The sequence below is a fragment of the Lithobates pipiens genome, unplaced genomic scaffold (assembly GCF_037356315.1).
Source record: "Lithobates pipiens isolate NorthernLeopardFrog02 unplaced genomic scaffold, aLitPip1_a1.2 Scaffold_19, whole genome shotgun sequence".
Classification (NCBI taxonomy): domain Eukaryota; kingdom Metazoa; phylum Chordata; class Amphibia; order Anura; family Ranidae; genus Lithobates; species Lithobates pipiens.
In genome coordinates, this window is record NW_027507764.1 from 42,498,157 (window position 1) to 42,519,939 (window position 21,783).

At 46.0% G+C, this 21,783-nt stretch overlaps 1 protein-coding gene across 3 annotated transcripts in view; it reads left to right on the forward strand.

Moving 5' to 3' along the window:
- AGR3 (anterior gradient 3, protein disulphide isomerase family member) overlaps positions 1 to 21,503 on the forward strand; it is a 66,709-nt gene extending 45,206 nt beyond the window's left edge. For all 3 annotated transcript variants that reach the window (XM_077490682.1, XM_077490681.1, XM_077490680.1), the window contains exons 5-8: positions 1,471 to 1,547; positions 10,608 to 10,671; positions 13,060 to 13,143; positions 20,029 to 21,503. In XM_077490682.1, coding sequence (XP_077346808.1) covers positions 1,471 to 1,547; positions 10,608 to 10,671; positions 13,060 to 13,143; positions 20,029 to 20,078 — 275 coding nt within the window. In that variant the 3' untranslated portion in view covers positions 20,079 to 21,503. The remainder of the gene's footprint in view (positions 1 to 1,470; positions 1,548 to 10,607; positions 10,672 to 13,059; positions 13,144 to 20,028) is intronic.
- Positions 21,504 to 21,783: the final 280 nt, after the last annotated feature.

Below are 21,783 nucleotides of genomic sequence, written 5' to 3' on the forward strand. Positions count from 1 at the left end.
TGCTTGCACATGATTGGATGATGGAGGTCAGCAGAGCTTCCCCTCATTTACTAAGCTCTGGAGCAATGGCACTTGCAAAGTGCACATTCTATCTGCCTTTAGTAAATCCACCCCACTTAGTTTTCCCTGTGATTGGGTGGGTTTGCTCTGGTTGCATACTACCGGGTGATATGCATACTGCTGAGTCAGAAACTATGGTGAATCTCATCCCCACTGTGAGCTGCTGGAACTTTTCTTGTGAATTTGATGGCGGCTCACTATTACGGTCACTCTGCATTGCCAGCTGTTCTAGGGGCAGTGTGCGGTCCACGTATGCAGTGCATTGCACACAGCTCCCTTTTTTTTTGTATGAGCTTCATTTGAAGCGTACAAAATATACACTTCATTCCCAGCAATGTCAGGTAATGTGAAGCCTGACATTGTAGTTCGAATTGGGCCGCTGTGCTGCGATAAAATGCAGCATGTCTGCATTTTACTGCAGTGCAGTGCTAGGCGGCCGGGCTCGCAGTCTCCGCTCGAATTCATCCCAAAGGTGTTCTATCGGGTTGAGGTCAGGACTCTGTGCAGGACAGTCAAGTTGCTCCACCCCAAACTTGTCCATCCATGTCTGTATGGACCTTGCTTTGTGCACTGGTCCAAATCATTTGGTGGAGGGGGGTGATTATGGTGTGAGTTTTTTTTTCAGGGGTTGGGATTGGCCCCTTAGTTCCAGTGAAGGGAAGTCTTAAGGAGTCAGCATACCAAGACATTTTCATGTTCCCAACTTTGTGGGAACAGTTTGCGGATGGTCCCTTCCTGTTCCAACATGACTGCGCACCAGTGCTCATGTTGGAAGAGGAAGGGGTCATCCCCAAACTGTTCCCTCAAAGTTGGGAACATGAAATTGTCCAAAATGTCTTGGTATGCTGACGCCTTAAGAGTTTCCTTCACTGGAACTAAGGGGCCAAACCCAACCCCTGAAAAACAACCCCCACACCATAACCCCCCCTCCACCAAATGAAGCAAGGTCCATAAAGACATGGATGAGCGAGGTTGGGGAGGAGGAACTTGACTGGCCTGCACAGAGTCATGACTTCAACCTGATAGAACACCTTTGGGATGAATTGGAGTGGAGACTGAGAGCCAGGCCTTCTCGTCCAACATCAGTGCCTGACCTCACAAATGGGCTTCTGGAAGAATGGTCAAACATTCCCATAGACACACTCCTAAACCTTGTGGACGGCCTTCCCAGAGGAGTTGAAGCTGTTAAAGGCTGCAAAGGGCCAACTCAATATTAAACCCTACGGCCTAAGACTGGAATGCCATTAAAGTTCATGTGCATGTAAAGGCAGGTGTCCCAATACTTTTGGTAATATAGTGTGTGTAAGCTCCAGAGGTAGAGGGTCTGAGAATAGTACTCTACAATATGTTGCTAGTATATCACAGTAATAATAATAATAATATAATTCTCATACAATTATCTTACACCAGCTCTGAAGAAAGTATTCGCAGAAAGTGAAGAACTTCAGAAACTGGCCAAGGAGAACTTCATCATGCTCAATCTCATGGTATGCCGATTTATATTACAATTCTTCTTCTTTCATTCACCTTCATGGTAACAATGACTAATGCCGCGTACACGCGATCGGAAATTTCATCGCAAAATGCGACTGTATGTATGCTCCATCGGACTTTTGCTGGCCGGAATTTCGGCCAGCAAAAGATTGAGAGCAGAAATGAGAGTAAAAGTATTCTCGCGCCTACCAATGTGTCCTAAAACTAGTGGGGTTGCAGCAAAACACCGGCAGGGGTATACACCCTCCCCAGATTAAGTGATAGTGATTAAGAAATGGTGTTGCGCTCCGACTACTTAGATCTAATTAAATTAACATGTACTCAGGTGACAACCAAAACAGAAATAAACTAAAGTGTGAAACTGTATGTTTAAATAGGCTCAGACAATGTGCATAAATATTAAAGTGCAATAAACCAGGTCACATTGTGCGCTTGACAAAAAACTTGATATGAAAAATCCTCTATAGATGACAGTGAGATGATATTAAGTATATATCCAAATATATAAATGATATGAAAAAAAAAAAAAAAAAAAAAAAAAAAAAAAAAAAAAAAAACAACTGAGTGTCGTTATAAAAGTGCAAAACAGATCAAAGAATACACAAAATACTAAAAATCCATGTGTAGTGTATCACGTGTCTGAACAAAATACTAATAGTCCATAAGCAGTGAAATGTGTGTTTGAGCAAAAATTCCAAAAACAAAAATAAGGTGAACTATAGTTATATGGAGAGCATATCCATTTAGTGAAAAAATGCGTCCATTTGATGATCAACAAAGCAGTGTCCTGCGTGCTCCAAAAGCAGGGGGTGGATTCCACCAGTGCTCCTATGCGTATAATATCCTCACACTAGGTGCAGTAATTACCTTACCTTACTGCTGTAAGGTAAACAGCATTTCCAAAGTGACGCTTGTTGTCCAATGTAGGTTCAGTAGGTGATGTAATCCTGGACTCTCATTCACCGTAGGCACGTTGTAACATGCAGAGAAAGCAAGGGGAACACTCCAATAGTGAAGTACGTATTCACAATTTATTGGGTATAAAACGAAGGTAAGGTACTCACATTTAAAACAATAATAAAAGCACAACTTAAATGAACGCGTGTCACGTTCGCGCTTCCGGACGTCACTTCCGGTGTCCTTACTGGCCAATTGTGTTCCTACGCGTATCGTCAAATGACTTCATCAGGGAATTCCCTGATGAAGTCATTTGACGATACGCGTAGGAACACAATTGGCCAGTAAGGACACCGGAAGTGACGTCCGGAAGCGCGAACGTGACACGCGTTCATTTAAGTTGTGCTTTTATTATTGTTTTAAATGTGAGTACCTTACCTTCGTTTTATACCCAATAAATTGTGAATACGTACTTCACTATTGGAGTGTTCCCCTTGCTTTCTCTGCATGTTACAACGTGCCTACGGTGAATGAGAGTCCAGGATTACATCACCTACTGAACCTACATTGGACAACAAGCGTCACTTTGGAAATGCTGTTTACCTTACAGCAGTAAGGTAAGGTAATTACTGCACCTAGTGTGAGGATATTATACGCATAGGAGCACTGGTGGAATCCACCCCCTGCTTTTGGAGCACGCAGGACACTGCTTTGTTGATCATCAAATGGACGCATTTTTTCACTAAATGGATATGCTCTCCATATAACTATAGTTCACCTTATTTTTGTTTTTGGAATTTTTGCTCAAACACACATTTCACTGCTTATGGACTATTAGTATTTTGTTCAGACACGTGATACACTACACATGGATTTTTAGTATTTTGTGTATTCTTTGATCTGTTTTGCACTTTTATAACGACACTCAGTTGTTTTTTTTTTTTTTTTTTTTTTTTTTTTTTTTTTTTTTCATATCATTTATATATTTGGATATATACTTAATATCATCTCACTGTCATCTATAGAGGATTTTTCATATCAAGTTTTTTGTCAAGCGCACAATGTGACCTGGTTTATTGCACTTTAATATTTATGCACATTGTCTGAGCCTATTTAAACATACAGTTTCACACTTTAGTTTATTTCTGTTTTGGTTGTCACCTGAGTACATGTTAATTTAATTAGATCTAAGTAGTCGGAGCGCAACACCATTTCTTAATCACAAAAGATTGAGAGCAGGTTCTCAATTTTTCTGACGGAAAAAGTTTCGATCGGAAATTCCAATCGTCTGTAACGATTCCGATGCGCAAAATTCCTACGCATGCTCGGAAACAATTCCACGCATGCTCGGAAACATTGCATTTCATTTTCTCGGTTTGTCGTAGTGTTGTACGTCACCGCGTTCTTGACGGTCGGAATTTGGTGTGACCCGCGTTTAAGCAACACAAGCTTGAGCGGAATTCCGTCGGAAAAACCATCCAAGGCTTTTCCGACGAGGATTCCGATCGTGTGTACGCGACATTACACAAAGGAAATGTATAATGGATTTGTTTTATATCATCCGTGACTGGGGAGCGATGGGATGAATTGTTCATGTGCTGATTAAAGTTTTTCTAAACCCAAAAAACAAAAATGCAATATGTATCGCAGCTCACCAGTCCTTAGATGTGGTTGCTGCATTTGTTTTCTTTTTGGTGCTTCTTTTGCATTTTATTTTCACCTGGTGATCCCTGCAAACAGTGGCGGTGGTGGGGCTTCCTGAAGAAATCCATGCTTTCTGTACCTGAGTGCTGGGCTGAGCGCCGTTCTTATGAGGGATTCGGTTTTATTTTAAGGATTAAACCCAAAAGCAAACCTTTTATTATATTGCAGCTTACCAATTCTTAGATGTAATGGCTGCATTTGTTTTCTTTCTTCTATTTTCATCTGGTGATTCAGCCAGTAAGTATTTTAGCTCTCCAGCAGAATGTATCCGTTTACAGGGATGGACAAACCACGTACCACTGACGGGAGTGATTACAATGATCAGCTTTTATTTATTTATGTAAAACCTTTATCCCAAAAGGTGAAAAACTGTTCTATGTAACTGACTATAAAGTGTGAGCTGGAATTTGGCTTCTATTTGTTATTGTATTTAAATCTGCTAGTACAGCTAACACCCCCCCAGACTGGCAATGCTGCTGTCTCCTGATCCCCCTGTGTCCATTCCTCTGGAATTGTCTCTAATACAGGCTAGATCACCAGGTCAAAACAGAGGGCAAAAAAAGCCAAAGAAAAGAAAACAAGTGCAGCCACCACATCTAATGATTGCTTTGCAGATATGAGAAACCGAGATATCCTTTTCTCTGTACAGAGCCCTGTGTTGATTGTCAACACATAGCTCTGGGCTGTGATTGGACACAGCTGATCAGCAGGTCCCGGCCATGAATCACTGGCTGGGACTGTGTACAATCACAGCAGGTGCCCAGCGGGGGGGTGGTATGGTTGGACTGGGCACGCATGCACGTTCCCTGAACTCGGAAGTAGGCGGAGACATATGGCTATGCCGTTTTGCATACACCAGCCGTCCGTCCACAGTATATGGCGGGGCGGGCGGTCAGGAAGTACATTATCAAGAGGGGTGTTCTGGGTAATGAACACCTTTTGGTCCAGCTTGTATCAATGTATCTATGAGATATTTTATTAAGGTGCTAAATGGTAATAGAAGCTGTACCAGGTGTTAGGGGTTGGTATCCTCATCCTTATTTTGCACAAAGAAAGGGGAAGGCATGAGCACGGAAAACTCCCAGTATCTTAACGTACCATGCCAATATGTAGGAGGACTATCTCAATACCATTATAAAAAGTAATTTTTATTGAATACATATGTATTATAGCCTAGGACGGCAACCCTTCGATTGTGGGCTACCTGTCGACCGCCGACAGGTGACACAGGTAGACTGCAAAGATGTCCCACAGTTGCGACCCGTTTTTTCCTCTAGCGCGGCGCACGCTCACACAATCCAGGCTGCAGAGACAGTCCCTTGAATATGTGCAACTGCAAGGCGTGGAAAGCCTCCGGAATAGCTCAGGCTTGTTCAAGCTCTTCTCCAAACACGGCCGAGCGCTTTGTAGTGCTACTGCATGTCCCTCGCCTCCCCAATGCATGGATTGGATACCATGTGGTGAGAGAGGATTGCCGGGAGGAACCAGCACCGCTGCACGTTCCTTGCGCCACTGTGCATTAAGAACTTCTCTGCTCTCCAAGCCCTCCTGACACCCCCAATACCATACCCATCTGATCCCCCCCCCCCCAATACCATACCCTTCTGACACTCCCAGCCCATCTGACCCCCCCCCAATACCATACCCTCCTGTTCCCCCTCAATACCATGCATCCTGATGTCCCCCCACCTCTAATACCATACCCTCCTGACACCCCAGTGCCCTCTTGAGACCTCAGCCATCCTGAATCCCCTGTACTGTTCCCTCCATATCTCCCAGTACCATGCTCTCCTGACACCCCCCCCCCCCCAGTACCATGCCCCCTCACCCCCTATACCTTGCCCTCCTGACCTCCCTGTACTATGCCCTCCTGACACCTACCATACATCTTACTGACCTCTGTACACTGCCCTACATCCTACTGACCTCTGTACACTGCCCTACATCCTACTGACCTCTGTACACTGCCCTACATCCTACTGACCTCTGTACACTGCCCTACATCCTACTGACCTCTGTACACTGCCCTACATCCTACTGACCTCTGTACACTGCCCTACATACTACTGATCTCTGTACACTGCCCTACATCCTACTGACCTCTGTACACTGCCCTACATCCTACTGACCTCTATATACTAGTGACCTCCGTACACTGCCCTACATCCTACTGACCTCTGTACACTGACCTACATACTACTGACCTCCATACACTGCCCTACATACTACTGATCTCTGTACACTGCCCTACATCCTACTGACCTCTGTACACTGCCCTACATCCTACTGACCTCTGTACACTGCCCTACATCCTACTGACCTCTGTACACTGCCCTACATCCTACTGACCTCTGTAACACTGCCCTACATCCTACTGACCTCTGTACACTGCCCTACATCCTACTGACCTCTGTACACTGCCCTACATCCTACTGACCTCTGTACACTGCCCTACATCCTACTGACCTCTGTACACTGCCCTATATACTACTGACCTCCGTACACTGCCCTATAAACTAATGACCTCCATACACTGCCCTACATCCTACTGACCTCTGTACACTGACCTTCATACTACTGACCTCCATACACTGTCCTACATCTTACTGATCTCTGTACACTGCCCTACATCCTACTGACCTCTGTACACTGCCCTATATACTAATGACCTCTGTACACTACTCTATAAACGAATGACCTCCGTACACTGCCCTACATATATCTGACCTCCATACACCACCCTATATACTACTGACCTCTGTACACTGCCCTACATCCTACTGACCTCTGTACACTACCCTATAAATGAATGACCTCCATACACTGCCCTACATATTACTGACCTCCGTACACTGCCCTACATCCTACTGACCTCTGTATACTGTTCTACATATTACTGACCTCTGTATACTGTTCTACATATTACTGACCTCTGTACACTGCCCTACATACTACTTGCACTGACTCGCAGATAGCCAGCCTGAAATTAGTCAAGAAAATCAGCCTGCAGTACCAGATGTTCTGCTTTCATGTTGAACTCTGGTGTCAGACTTGTGGGGGATGACGAATTACTCCCCAGGTGTGAAAAGAAATGTGAATGAAAGTGAATTCAGAGTTTTTCACTGAAGCTAACTTTTAAAGGTAGGCTAAGTTTTATTAAAATTTTTTTAAATGGTTAAAAGGTTACATTTTTACAGTGACATTAGATTTAGTAGATTTTTCTAGGTTTTTATTGCTGTACTTTTTATTGGGGGCTTGCTAGGTAATTTCTTTAAAAAAAAAAAAGGGGGGGGGCACTGCATGCCTGAGATCTTGGATCTCTTCAATGTTGTCCAGGTAGATCTCCATCTCCCAAATGTTGCCTACCCCTGTATTATACCATACCTGAGAGATCCCTCTGGAAGCTGGAAATCTCTATTAGTCATTACTATTTCACTCTCCACTGATCACCTCTGTCTTCCTGGTCCCGTGCCAAGCGGGTCATCGTCTGCTTGGCACAGACACCATTCAGAGAAAACGTAGCATTTTCTCAATGAAAGCAAGTGATGTCACAATCTCCACCTCTTCCAATCAGAGAACGCTTTGCATTCTGTGAATGGCGCTCATGCCATGCCAAGCAAACAACCTGCTGTGTTCACTAAGCAGCACGGCAACCACTTGGCATGGGACCATGAAACAAGTAGTGATCTTTGGAAGGAAACCTACATTGTCCTCTGCTCAGCTGTCCTTGTAGATTGGATGCTTAGAGCAGAAAATTTGAGGCTTGAAAGCGGTGGTATACCTGCACATTAAAGAAAAAAAAAACCCTGCAAGGCAAAGGCATAATGAGCTAGTATGCAGCACATACTAGCTTATTATGAAATACTCTCCTCAGAACGAAGCCCCCACATCAGAACCCTGTCCTCGGCAAGGAAGTTGACATTTTGCCCTTTGGCGTTTCTTCCAGGTTCGCGGCTCCGGCGTTGTGAGTGGCTGGAGCCGCGATGACAGGAGTTTTCTTCCCGGCAAGTCCGGCAGCGTCTGCCTCTGCATACAAAGGAAATATCTCCTAAACCGTACAGGTTTAGGAGATATTAATTTTACCTACAGGTAAGCCTTATTATAGGCTTACCTGTAGGTAACAATGTCAAATTTGGGTATACAACCACTTTTAACCACTTGCTTACTGGGCACTTAAACCCCCCCTCCTGCCCAGACCAATTTTTAGCTTTCAGCGCTGATGCACTTTGAATGACAATTGCGCGGTCATACAACACTGTACCCAAATGAAATTTTTATCATTTTTTTTCCCACAAATAGAGCTTTCTTTTGGTGGTATTTAATCACAGCTCGGAGTTTTATTTTTTGCTAAACAAACAAAAAAAGATGCAAAAAAAAAAAAAAAAAATCATGTTTAATAGTTTGTTATAAAATTTTGCAAACAGGTCATTTTTCTCCTTCATTGAAGTGCGCTGATGAGGCGGCACTGATAGGCTGCACTGGTGGGCACTAATAGGCTGCATTGGTGGGCACTGATAGGCTGCACTGGTGGGCACTGATAGGCTGCACTGGTGGGCACTGATAGGCTGCACTGGTGGGCACTGATAGGCTGCACTGGTGGGCACTGATGGGCATAGTTAAGGCGGCGCCAATAGGCACAGATAAGGTGGCACTGATGGGCAAAGATGGGCACAGATAAGATGGCACGGATGGGTGGCACTGATGGGCACTGATAGGTGGCACTGATGGGCACTGGTAGATGACACTGATGGGCATGGATATGTGGCACTGGGGTGCAGCACCGTTGTTGAGGCAGATTGTGGGCACTGATGGTTGGCACTGTGGGCACTGCTGGGTGGCACTGACGGGGGGCACTTATTTTTTTAATGAGGTGGCACTGGCAGGGGGGAGGTGGGCACTGGCAGGGGGCAGGTGGGCACTGGCAGGGCTGGCCGTGATCGGGACTGATATCCCGAACACGGCCGCCGGTGATCGGCTCTTTTTTTTTCTCCTCACGCTGTCAGCGCGAGGAGGAATAATAGCCGATTACCGGCTCCGTTGTATCACATGATCAGCTGTCATTGGCTGACAGCTGATCACGTGGTAAGGGGTCGGGATCGACCCCTTGCTCGGATCAGTGATCAGGCGAGTCTCATAGACTCGCCGATCACAGAGAGTCCCGGCAAAGGAGTTCCGCGCTGTAGCCGTCATTCGGCTATAGCGCTGGTCTCAAGTGGTTAAGGAACTACCATGATATATATTTTTTATTTTTTTATGTTTACCAGGGGTCTTCAAACTTTCTAAACAAAGGGCCAGTTTACTGTTCTTCAGACAGAGTAGGCGGATTGTGGTCATTGGGAGTAGAAAAGGTCCCGACGTCAGCTGGAAAAATTAATATCCCATTTTTGGTGTCCGTGGGAGGAATTGTGCTCCATTATTGGTGTCATTGGGAGGATTGATGCCCCATCATTGGACCCAATTGTTGGTGTCATTGGGAGGAACTGTGCCCCATCTTTGGTGTCAGCGGGAGGAATTGTGCCCCATCTTTGGTGTCAGTGAACAGAAATGTGCCCCATGATTGGTGTCATTGGGTCCAGTTGTTGGTGTCATTGGGAGGAATTGTACCAGTACCGGTGTTAGTGGAGGGGGGGGGGGATTATGCCCACTGTTGGTATCGGTGGATAAAATAGTGCTAAAAGGTCTGTGTCATTGGGCCCAATTGTTGGTGTCAGTGGGAGGAATTGTGCCCCATGATTGGTGCCATTGGGAGAAATAGTGCCCCATCAATGGTGTAATTGGGACCAGTTGTTGGTGTCATTGGGAGGAATTGTGCCCCATCATTGGTGTAATTGGGCCCAGATGTTGGTGTTATTGGTAGGAATTGTGCCCTTTCGCTGGTGTTGGTGGAGGGTGCGGGGGGGGGGGGGGGGGGATTATGCCCCATTGTTGGTTTCGCTGGATGAAATAGTGCCCCAAGGGTAAAAGCAAGCTAAGGGCCAAGGTGAGGCTAATTTAATGCAGATAAGGCAACCCTACTATCGATGGAAATCCACTTCCCCATGTGTGGCTTATGAATCAAATGGGCTGTTGGCTATACATCGATTATTCCTATTGGAAGAGATGTAAGAAAATAAATCAATCATTTATCGAAGCGTGTATAGCCACATGGTGGATTGATGGGATTTGTAGTTCACAGAAAAAGATAAGGTCCTTTTTGTGCTTTCATTTAACCTCAAGGAAAGCTACGCTGCATTTCTGGCAGGATCAGCAGATATTTTCTGTACGTGTCGTAAATGTTCTTAGACTGAAAAAATAAAACGAATGCAGCCGCCACATCTAATGACTGGTACGCTTTAAAATATGTTACCAAGAAAATGTCATGATTGTATTTGATGAACAAACTGTTGCAAAAACCTGATCAATCTTTTATCGGTCTCTGCCCCCTCCTCTCCCTCCTCCCCCTCCTCCTCTAGCACGAGACTACAGACAAGAACCTGGCACCGGACGGGCAGTACGTACCCCGGATAATGTTTATTGGTAAGGACAGGACGTGATGTGGTTTTATAATGTTTTTTTTAATGGCCTAGAAGTGGAAATATTGCTACATTTTGATTTTGGTCCCGGGGAATATCATTACCTCCTGTAATGCATGCTTTATCACCATGCGGTATCATGCACCCAAGGGCAACTCTGTGTGTCTGCACAACAGCGTTCAATTTGGCTGTAGGTATGGGTAAGCGTGCAATTGCATGCTTTCCCGCACCCATAAGAGTGTGAACGTAGCCTAAGCTGGCCATACACCTATAGATTATCTGCAGATTTTCTATGGTTAGATGGAAAAAGTGCAACAGATTTTTCCATGTATGCTAAACTGTGTGGATGGAGGAATCTCCCACTGGGCCAAGCTTCAGTATCTTGCTAGTCGGCCTCGCTGGCTCTCAAACTAAACAATGCCTGCACCCAATCAGAATGTTCAGGTATTGTGAGAGCCAGCGGGGCCGACTAGCAAGATATGGAAGCTTGGGGCCAGTGGGAGATTCTTCCATCCACACAGTTCAGCATAGATGGAGGAATCTGTTCCACTTTTTCCATCTGACCATAGAAAATCTGCAGATAATCTATAGGTGTATGGCCAGTCTAAGACTGCATTGAGCACAACATGAGACCTACAACCTCTGTAGCTCCCTCCTAGAGTAGACTGCAGTAATCATTGGAGCGGGGTTGATTAATAGGGGCTACTCAGGGTTTTACAGGCTGCTTCCCCCTGTCTTCTAGAGATTTCTTGAACATAGTGGGAAGGAGGGCAGAGACTGCAGCAAGACTGTTGATTAGTGATGTCAGCCAATTCCTGGGGAGGTGTGCCCAGAAGGTGGGGGAAGTCCATAAATAGTCTGAAGCCTGTGCAGCAGGAGCAGCTTGCAGTATGTGAGTGTGGGGAAGTGCTCCTGGGTCCATACTGCGGGAGGAGATCCCTGATGAGGGGCTTTGCCCTCCTGCACAGAAGGCAGGGAAGGAAGCCAGCCCAAAGACACCGAGGTCCCAGCTAGGCCTAGCGGGGGGGGGGGGGGGGGGAAAGGGTAGACATGTGCAGAACGGAAAACATTTTTTTTTAGTTTCAGATAGATTCTTTATGTTACTAATTTTGTTACGTTGATTCATTTCCAAATTTTGTTTAGTTTAGTTTCTGTTAATTTTAGTTTTGTTCAAAATTTTCGAGTTCAGATCGGTCGAAAAAGGATTGATCAATTCGAATTCTGTGTGAAGAATAGCTGGCATGTTAAGCGGGAAGCCAGACGCTGCGTCCTTAACAGCCAATGGCTCATCAGCTGTCAGTGGGCTTCTCCACTGACAGCTGAAATGGAAACAAAAGAATGCCGGCAATAGAAAAGTCAGAAAATGGTATGGGTTTTATGGAGAACCCCACTCCAAAATTAACAAAAAAAAATGGTGTGGGATCCCCCTAAAATCCATACCAGACCCTTATCCAAGCGTACAGCCCGGCAAGTCAGGAAAGGGGTAGGACAAGCGAACATCACCCCCCCCTCCTAAACCATACCAGGCCACATGCCCTCAACATCGGGGGGTGCTTTGAGCCAGAGGGGCTCTGCCATGTTGATGGGGACAAGGGCCTCTTCCCCACAAGCCAGGTTCCGGCTCCCCCCCCCCCCCACCTATGTCAATGAGTATGGGCTACCTATTCACCAAAAATGTGTACAAAGTAAATAAAGGCCTGTATGAGTTTTTGACAATTGCTGCAGCAAAAATGTAATTTCTAAAGAAAAAAATTGAGTCAAATGACTTTGACAAGGGGGCTCCCAGATCCTGCCCCCACCCTTGTGAATGAGTATGGGGTACATTGTACGGCTCTGGTGTGTATATAGAGAGAATTTGGTTAATGGGCTGGCAGCTTCTACACGCCAAAGGACTTCCATGATCACTTTTTATAATGGGCATGATTGAATCCTGAATTTGAGTGGCACACTGTGATATTTGAGTCCAAATACAAATTTATTTCAAAGCCAACGTGCTTCAGGGGGGCTGAACCCCACTTTATCAGGGCTAGCATATAGAAAAATGTAAAAAGTCTCCAATATACATCAATATAATATGTGTTTTTATATAATTAATTGTTCCTTATGTTTGTGCTAAATTTAAGCTATCCTAGCCCTGATGAGGCGGTTGCTGCTCCCGAAACTCGTTGGTTTTGTAAGCAATCTATATTTGGAATAAACTTTTATGTAAACTTCAATATCACGGGGTGGTGCTTCAATTCTCGATTCACTCATCCCACATACTACAGATAAATCAGTGCTGAATCAGTGTAGGTGTGCGGGAGAAGTGCCGACCATGGACTCCTAACCAGACCAAAGCACTGAGAAATGTGAAGATGAAGAACAAACCTGAGTGTCGTCTCTTATTTTACAGATCCCTCACTAACTGTCAGAGCTGACATCACCGGGCGTTATTCCAATCGTCTTTACACTTATGAGCCGCAAGACGTCCCTGTCTGTAAGTTTGTAATCCTAATATGGAGCTCCAGGCAAACCGCTAAATACACTGATTAAATACATACCGTATATGCAAGCTGTTTTACCTGCCAAAGGATATGTATTTCTGTCTATCCAATCCTGAGATTTACACAGTTCTGCCACACAGCACAACCCTGTCTGACCTGGTTATTCTCTCCTGCAGTTAGGTAACATTTATAAGTCTTGTCCCTCCCCCGGCCTGTGATTGGACAGTGAAAAGAGGAGCAGCAAACTGATAAGCTCAGCTTTCTCCTCCTATTCCTTATTAGCATGGGGGGGGGGGGGGGGGCACTGCAGCCCAGTCCCTGTGTACAAAGCCAGATCCATATTCCTTTCACTCTTGAGGACGAGCAATTTTAGATAATTTTGTAGCTTTTTCCTTTTTCTTTTTGTACGTGTTTTTTTTTTTTTTGGGTGTTTGCAATTTTCTGGCTTGAGCATTTTTGTTTTAGCCAATGGAAAGCTAGTTACTAGAAGGAAAGGCAAGAAATTGCACAAAAAGCTTACGTTCCATGTATTTTCAGCCATTTTTCTGATGCCCATTGAAGTCTGTAGAGGCAAAATATTTGCAATTCTGGCCATAAGAAGCTAATTTTCAGGCTTCAAAACTCAGGTGTTCATAAATCATTAAAAAACATTGAACTTAATGGGAATATTGAGCGTTGAAGTGCTTCGGGAAATGCACGTCAAAACGCTTGGTTGTAAATGGAGACATGGTTTTGACAGTTGGGTGTGAAAGAACTTGAGTGTCCTACACAGAGCCCTGACCTCAACCCTACTGAACACCTTTGGGTTGAATTGGAACGCCGACTGTGTGCCGAGTCTTCTCATCCTCAGTACCTGACCTAAATGGTGGCCAGTTCCATAAACACATGGTTTTGCCAGTTTAGTGTGAAGGAACTTGAGTGTCCTACACAGAGCCCTGACCTCAACCCTACTCAACACCTTCGGGTTGAATTGGAACGCCGACTGTGTGCCGAGTCTTCTCATCCTCTACATGACCTAAATGGTGGCCAGTTCCATAAACACATGGTTTTGCCAGTTTGGTGTTACCTGACCTCAATCCCATTGAACATCTGTGGGATGAATTGGAATGCTGATGGTGAGCTAGGTCTTCTCATCCAACATTAGTACCTGACCTCATAAATGCTCTTTAGACTTATTGGGTTGAAATTCCCATAGACACCCTTCAAAATTTGGTGGGATGCCTTCGCAGAAGAGTGGAGGCTGTTTAAGGAGGAATTCAAACTCCATATCAATGTGTGTGGTTTTGGAATGGCATGTCCAAGAAGCTCATATACGGTGCCTTGAAAAAGTATTCATACCTCGTGAAATGTTCAACTTTTTGTTACAACCAAAAACGAAAATGTATTTTATTGGGATTGTATGTGACAGACCAACACAAAGTGGAATATAATTGTGAAGTAGAAGGAAAATAATAAATGGCTTTCAATTTATTTATTTTTTTACAAATAAATATGTGAAAATACGGAAATGTTCGCCCGATTTTCTCATAGTGCATACGAGCCTTAAGAGTGAGGAGGTTGTGCACTGAGAGCAATCTGATTCCAACACATTGGGGTTCATTACTAAACCTAAACCAGTCGGCTTCTAACTTCTGCTTGTTCAATTAAAGCGGAGTTCAACCCAAAAGTGAAGTTTCTGCTTATTCGTCTCCTCCCCCCTCCGGTGCCATATTTGGCACCTTTCAGGGGGGAGGGGTAACGGGGGACCTGTTTTTGACAGGTCCCCTTTCCCACTTCCGGAGACGACGCCAATGGCGAAGCTCGGCCCCCCTCCTCCGCTGTCTGGCCAACTAGAAAGTGTAGTGTGCTTTCTGCATGCGCAGTAGGGAACCAGCTGTGAAGCCAAAAGGCTTCACTGCCGGTGTTGTGGCAGATAGTGTCCTGCCATCATATAGTGTCCGCCCCGTATTGCGCATGCGCAGTACGGAGCAGACAAAGCTTCGGAAAAGCTCCGAAGATGAACAGCGCCTGCGCCGTGAGTGGAGGTGGTAGCCCCACCATCCAAGCGGACATAGGGTTGCTAAAATTAGAGGGCCCCTCGTGGGCTCGATTCGCTCGCCACGCTTCGGGCTCGGCCTCGCTGCTCTTGGCACTTTTATATTCCAACTCTATGTCCACTTGGATGGTGGGGATAGAAGCTGGACTCACGGCGCAGGCGCCGTTCATCTTCGGGTATTTTGGGAATCTGTGTGTGCTGTGTACTGCGCATGCGCAGTACACAGCGGACACTATCAGATGGGGGACAGTATATGATAGGACACCGGGTTCCCTTAATAGCAATGGCGGCAGCACCCAACAGCCGATCCGAAGATCAGCTGGGATGCCGACATTGCGGGCTCCCTGGACAGGTAAGTGTCTATATATTAAAAGTCAGCAGCTGCAGTATCTGTTTGGTGGAGTGGGCAGACCTCCGCTTTAAGCTTTGACAAAAAAAAATGGAAGCTTGCAGGAGATATGTCTGGCTGATATTAGGAGGCATGGCATCCAAGTATTTAGCACAGTGGCGGGCTGCTGGTGCTCAATATTGTTGGGGGGCACAAATAAACTGAAAAATATTGAAAACACCCCATCAATTGCAGCCTCACTTGTGCCCCATCAATTGCAGCCTCACTTGTGCCCCATCAATTGCAGCCTCACTTGTGCCCCATCAATTGCAGCCTCACTGTGCCCCATCAATTGCAGCCTCACTGTGCCCCATCAATTGCAGCCTCACTGTGCCCCATCAATTGCAGCCTCACTGTGCCCCATCAAATGCAGCCACTTGTGCCCCATCAAATGCAGCCACTTGTGCCCCATCAAATGCAGCCACTTGTGCCCCATCAAATGCAGCCACTTGTGCCCCATCAAATGCAGCCACTTGTGCCCCATCAAATGCAGCCACTTGTGCCCCATCAAATGCAGCCACTTGTGCCCCATCAAATGCAGCCACTTGTGCCCCATCAAATGCAGCCACTTGTGCCCCATCAAATGCAGCCACTTGTGCCCCATCATATGCAGTCACTCGTGCCCATTTTATGCAGTCACTTTTGCCCATCAAATGCCCCCAGTTGTGCTCATCAAATGCGGCCACTATGGCCCCCGCTGTCTGCCCGGCACTTACCTCATCTTAGTGGCGGGTCAGTCAGTGGGTGATGGTGGGAACTGTGGGATGGCTCCTGTGTCCTCCATGCTTCCCCCTCTTCTGTTGTTCCATTTTGATAGGAGTCCAATAGGAGCACCTGTGCCTTCAGCCAATCAGGTCATGGTTATTAGACCCACGCTACTTGATTGGTGGAGAGGCGGTTCAATGTTAGAAAAGCAAATATAAATTTTCTTTTCTAACACATCTGGGTGGACTGCGAGTGCAATGCTCTGCACTCTGAGTCCACCTTTTTTTGAAGCCTATTAGAGCCTATGGCTCTAATCAGGTGTTTCAAAAAGAACACCCCCACTGCTGTAATTCAGACGCCCGGTGTCTGAAAAGGGGTCCGACGCATGCATAGGGGGTTGCGGCAGCGGCCATGGATAGATTCATGCTATGCATGAATCTATCAATTGGTCATAGAGGAGGGGGTGGCTGGAGAGAGGGGGAGGCGTCTGCCCCCCCAATGGACGGGCCGCCCCTAGGGTGACAACATTTCCAAACTGCTATTCAGGGACAATTTTGCCAAGGACTGGGGGTGGTTGAATGTAATGTAGTCTGAGTTGACGGGGATTTCAGGGGCGAGTGATTTTTCAGGTGAATGGCTGGTTTTAGCACTTATATCATCCCAACACTATGCTTGTTATGGTGTCAGGATGATCAAATCATATTATTTCTATTGCTACATTGTAATATATAATGAAATAGTTCAACTCGCCATAATGCAGAATCAGTGGGAACCTGAGCTTGTCACTTGCCACCAGATGCAGCATGTATCCGTGGTCTGTTACCAGATGCACTGTGTCACTTGCCATCGTGCCAGTGCGGCCCGGGGACCTGTTTTAGAGCATGCTGGAGTGGGCCCAGAAAAGATAGAGGAGGTGGGTGGCAGTGGCTTCGCTAGGGTTGGTGTCACCCCACTGGTGTGGTAAAACAAGGTGTCACCCCCCTGCCAAGTAAAGTCCCCCCTCAGTACAGACCCCCGTCCTTCAGTATAGATCCCTCTCCCTCAGTACAAACCCCCCTCCCCACGGCGGCCTCTGCTCCCTTTTGGCTTGGACGGGCTCGGCTGTGCTGGGGCATGGGGGGCTGTCTCAGCTCGGGCGGGCTCAGCTGTCCTTGGGCAGAGTGACGGTCTCGGCTCCCCTCGGCTGGAGACGGATGGAGCTGGAGGCAGAGCAAGTTCCAGCGCTCTGTCAATTTCATTCCAGGACACTGTATTGTCTCGGAATGAAGGTGCCCGGACTCGGGACAGACTTGCTAAGTGGCAATCCGGGACACGTGGGCACCCTAGCGCCCCTGAGTCAGGCACATTTGTGGGTACAGGCCTCAATGTAAGATCTTAGGCTCCATTCACACTCAAGTGTAGTGATTTACTGATGTTTTTCTGGTATTTTTTTAAGCATTTTTGCAGCATTTTACAAACATTTGTAAAGAGTTTTAGAAGTGTTTTACAGCTTCGGGTGGGAGTGGTGGAAAGCTGCTGTTTGAGCAGAAAAGGAGCGGCAAAATGCTCAGAAATGCTCAAGTCAGGAGTTTCTATTGAAGTCTATGGGGCCAAAAAACACAGCTTGTGTACTTTTTTGAGCGATAGGCGTTTTGCGTAAGCTGACGGAACGCTCAGATGTGAATATTGAAATTAATGGGATTTGGCTTGTTGAGCATTTTAGTGTTACAAGTTTCAAGCAGAAAATCGCTCAGGTTGAGAAGTGCCCTGGTGTTTTTGTTTTGTACTACCAGAGTATCCCATAGCTTTCCTATACCCTGGCCAAGTTCAACTTAGAATAAAGCATCACCAGGGCTGGATTAACGTAGGGGCTATTGGAGCTGCAGCTCCAGGCCCCTACCTTAATATAGGCCCAGCCACCCAGAAAGAACACACACCAACAGAGTTCTTCCCTGACAGGTTCTTCCCTGGTGGGCCCTGCATTCCGCATGAACTGCCTGGGCAGGGTGGTAGGATTGATAATGGGCGCCGCATGAGCAGTCCTAACGGAAGCCTGGGGCATGCCAGTGCAGGGCTCTTGCAGAATTCTGGGGCTTCCATAGTGTTAGGCCTGCTCGGCTGCACTCTTTCAGCACGCCAATGCATGGCCCTTACGGCAACCTGGCAAGTCAAATGCCAGACTTCCCTAAGCTGGCATTTGCCCTTTGGAGTTTGAGCACATGCCAACACAGGCTCTTTGAAACACAGAAGGGTGCCCAGTAAAAGATCCACCAAAATAATCAGCACCAAGCACATGATGCTCTTAATCCGGCCCTGAGCATCACAAAAGTACACCCCTAGACTGTTCATTGAGCCAGAAGAGTGACTGATACTCTGTGCCTGGTGATACATTCGTTTGGGCACCTGCCTTTACATGCACATGAACTTTAATGCAATACCAGTCTTAGTCTGTAGGGTTCAATATTGCGTTATTGGCTCGCAGTCTCCACTCCAATTCATCCCAAAGGATTGATGTCAGGACAATTTCATGCTCCCAACTTTGTGGGAACAGTTTGGAGATGGCCCCTTCCTGTTCCAACATGACTGTGCACCAGTACACAAAGCAAGGTCCATAAAGAATGGATGAGCGAGTTTGGGGTGGGGGAACTTGACTGGCCTGCACAGAGTCCTGACCTCAACCCGACAGAACACCTTTGGGATGACATGGAGTGGAGACTGTGAGCCAGGCCTTCTTGTCCAACATCAGTGCCTGACCTCACAAATGCGCTTCTGGAAGAATGGTCAAACATTCCCATAGACACACTCCTAAACCTTGTGGACGGCCTTCCCAGAAGAGTTGAAGCTGCTATAGCTGCAAAGGGTGGGCCAACCCAATACTGAACCCTACGGACTAAGACGGGGATGCCTTTAAAGTTCATGTGCAGGTAAAGGCAGGAGTCCCAACACTTTGTGTTACATAGTGTCAATAGATCAGTGTGGGACAGAGTCACCTAGCGCCGAGCGTGAAAATGCCAAACAGCACTCCCCCTCCCCCAGGAACAGCAAAAATGCACCCCCCCCCCAAAAAAAAATTTGGGCACCACGCCCCCCTACCTCATGTTATACCACTGCACCCAGGGCAGCTTCCCCTCCTGCCCACCCCTAGTCCCAGTCCTGAGATAGATGGAGAGAGAGATTGAGAGAGAGAGAGAGAGATTGAGAGAGAGAGAGAGATTGAGAGAGAGAGAGAGATTGAGAGAGAGAGAGAGATTGAGAGAGAGAGAGAGATTGAGAGAGAGAGAGAGATTGAGAGAGAGAGAGAGATTGAGAGAGAGAGAGAGAGATTGAGAGAGAGAGAGAGAGATTGAGAGAGAGAGAGAGAGATTGAGAGAGAGAGAGAGAGATTGAGAGAGATTGAGAGAGAGAGAGAGAGAGATTGAGAGAGAGAGAGAGAGAGATTGAGAGAGAGAGAGATTGAGAGAGATATATATTGAGAGAGATATATATTGAGAGAGATATATATTGAGAGAGATATATATTGAGAGAGATATATATTGAGAGAGATATATATTGAGAGAGATATATATTGAGAGAGAGAGAGATTGAGTGAGAGAGAGATTGAGTGTGAGAGGGAGATATTGATTGATTGAGAGCGAGAGATTGATTGAGATAGACAGATAGATCGATCTGTTAATAAGTTATAGCTGAAAGCTTGCCATTAAACATGCACTGCATCACTCAGCGCTGTGGAATTACTCATTCTTAATGATTTTCTTTGTCTTTTTATTGCAGTGATAGAAAATATGAAGAAAGCGATGCGCCTCATCCAGACAGAGCTATGATCAGCGCTCAGCATTGGGCTCTGAAATCTCCCCCCAGATAATAGATTTTTAACAATCCAACTTACACAGGTCTTTTTAACGTCCATAGCGGGGAGATTTGTGTCCATTGCTCCAAGAGATCGCCAACAGTTGGTGCCATTACCTCCCCGTCACTGCTCCACACCTTTCTAACCAATCGTATTCTCGTCAGCTCCCAAGCACAGCCACAGACACAAATTTCCGGGACACTTTTAATGACAAACTGTCATTTTGCCTATTTATAGCAAAGCAGCAGTTGCACCCAGGGCTGTTATAGGAGGGACAGCCAGTACTCCCATATGGGGCCCCATCAGGTCAGCAGGGGAGGGGTCCAGGCCTGGCTGTCCTCCTGCTCCTGCTTCTGCTAACCGGTCCTCCTGCTTCTGCTGTACGGGTCCCCCCGCTCTGCATTGCTTCCTCTTACATCATCCTTGGGCTTTTTCAAAACCTCTGCTACAATGTAACAAGAAAGTGTTAAGATGGGAAAGTAGAGCAAGAAGCCACCTACCTTAGCCAGAAAGATGCCAGGACCCCTAGGTGTGGGTGGTTGGGTGGGCCCTGTGGTTGGGTGGGCCCTGTCTTTGTCAATATCAGGTAGTCTGTACAGAGCCCCGTGATTTCTAATGGAGACCCTGGTTCCCCCTGAAAGCCCAACAAGGTATACGCACATACCTCCCAACATTTTGTAATGGGAATGAGGGAAACCTACTAGCAAATGTATGTAGATATAGGACACGCCCCCTACCACACCCTCTTAAAGGAGAATTAACAAAAAAAAAGGTTAATTAAACCCACAAGGGCTTTTTTTTTTAACCACTAATATTTCTTTATATTGCCTCTTAAAATTAAAAAATGCAGCAATTTAGTATTTGAATGGAAGGTTTAGCACCGGGAAACACTTTTTAAAAGATAAAAAGTGCATTTTATATACATTATAAACTATAGAGATCAGACCAATGAGGGACAGAGGGACATTGCTCCAAATCAGGGACAATTTGGGAGCCTTGTACTCACCCATTTGCACTCGCTAGCTGCTTCCCAGCTCTGTTGGGGTCCTCACGGCCTGAATGTAACAGAGTGGGGCTACTATGCATGGGGAAGCATGTGGCATTGTTTTGTTTCCCCCTTCTGTCCACCTCTGGACAGTGTGTAAAAATTCACCAAGAAACTCTAGGGTAAAATGGAAGCAGAGGGTGTTAAGAGGAATCGCAAGACTCTCTGCAGTCCTGTTAACATAAAACCATCTCTTCTTTCTCTCATTTGAGGTTCTATTTAGTTGAAAAGTTGCATATAATGCGGGCCGCATTCTTCTTCCAATAGCATAGTCTAGCCTTAGAAAATGATCACATGACACGAGGGGGTGGGGCTTGTACAAAAGTATGTGGGGTGTCAGGTCGAACGATGTTCCTGCTCCACCGTGTGCTTCTGTACAAGCTCCGCCCCTTGTGTCACATGATCATTTTAGTAAAAATGACAGGTAGAATAAGTTACTGAAACAAGCATGGCGGTCAACAAAGCATCTAACAAAATAAGGGAGAGATGGGTTTCCGGAGCTACAGAGTCTTCTGACTAGACATGTGCAATTCGTTTCATCCTTTCATTTAATGCATTTCGACAAATTCTGAAATATGCAAATTAACGAAAATCCGTTTAGCGTATTTTTCCAAATATTCATAAATTCTCACAT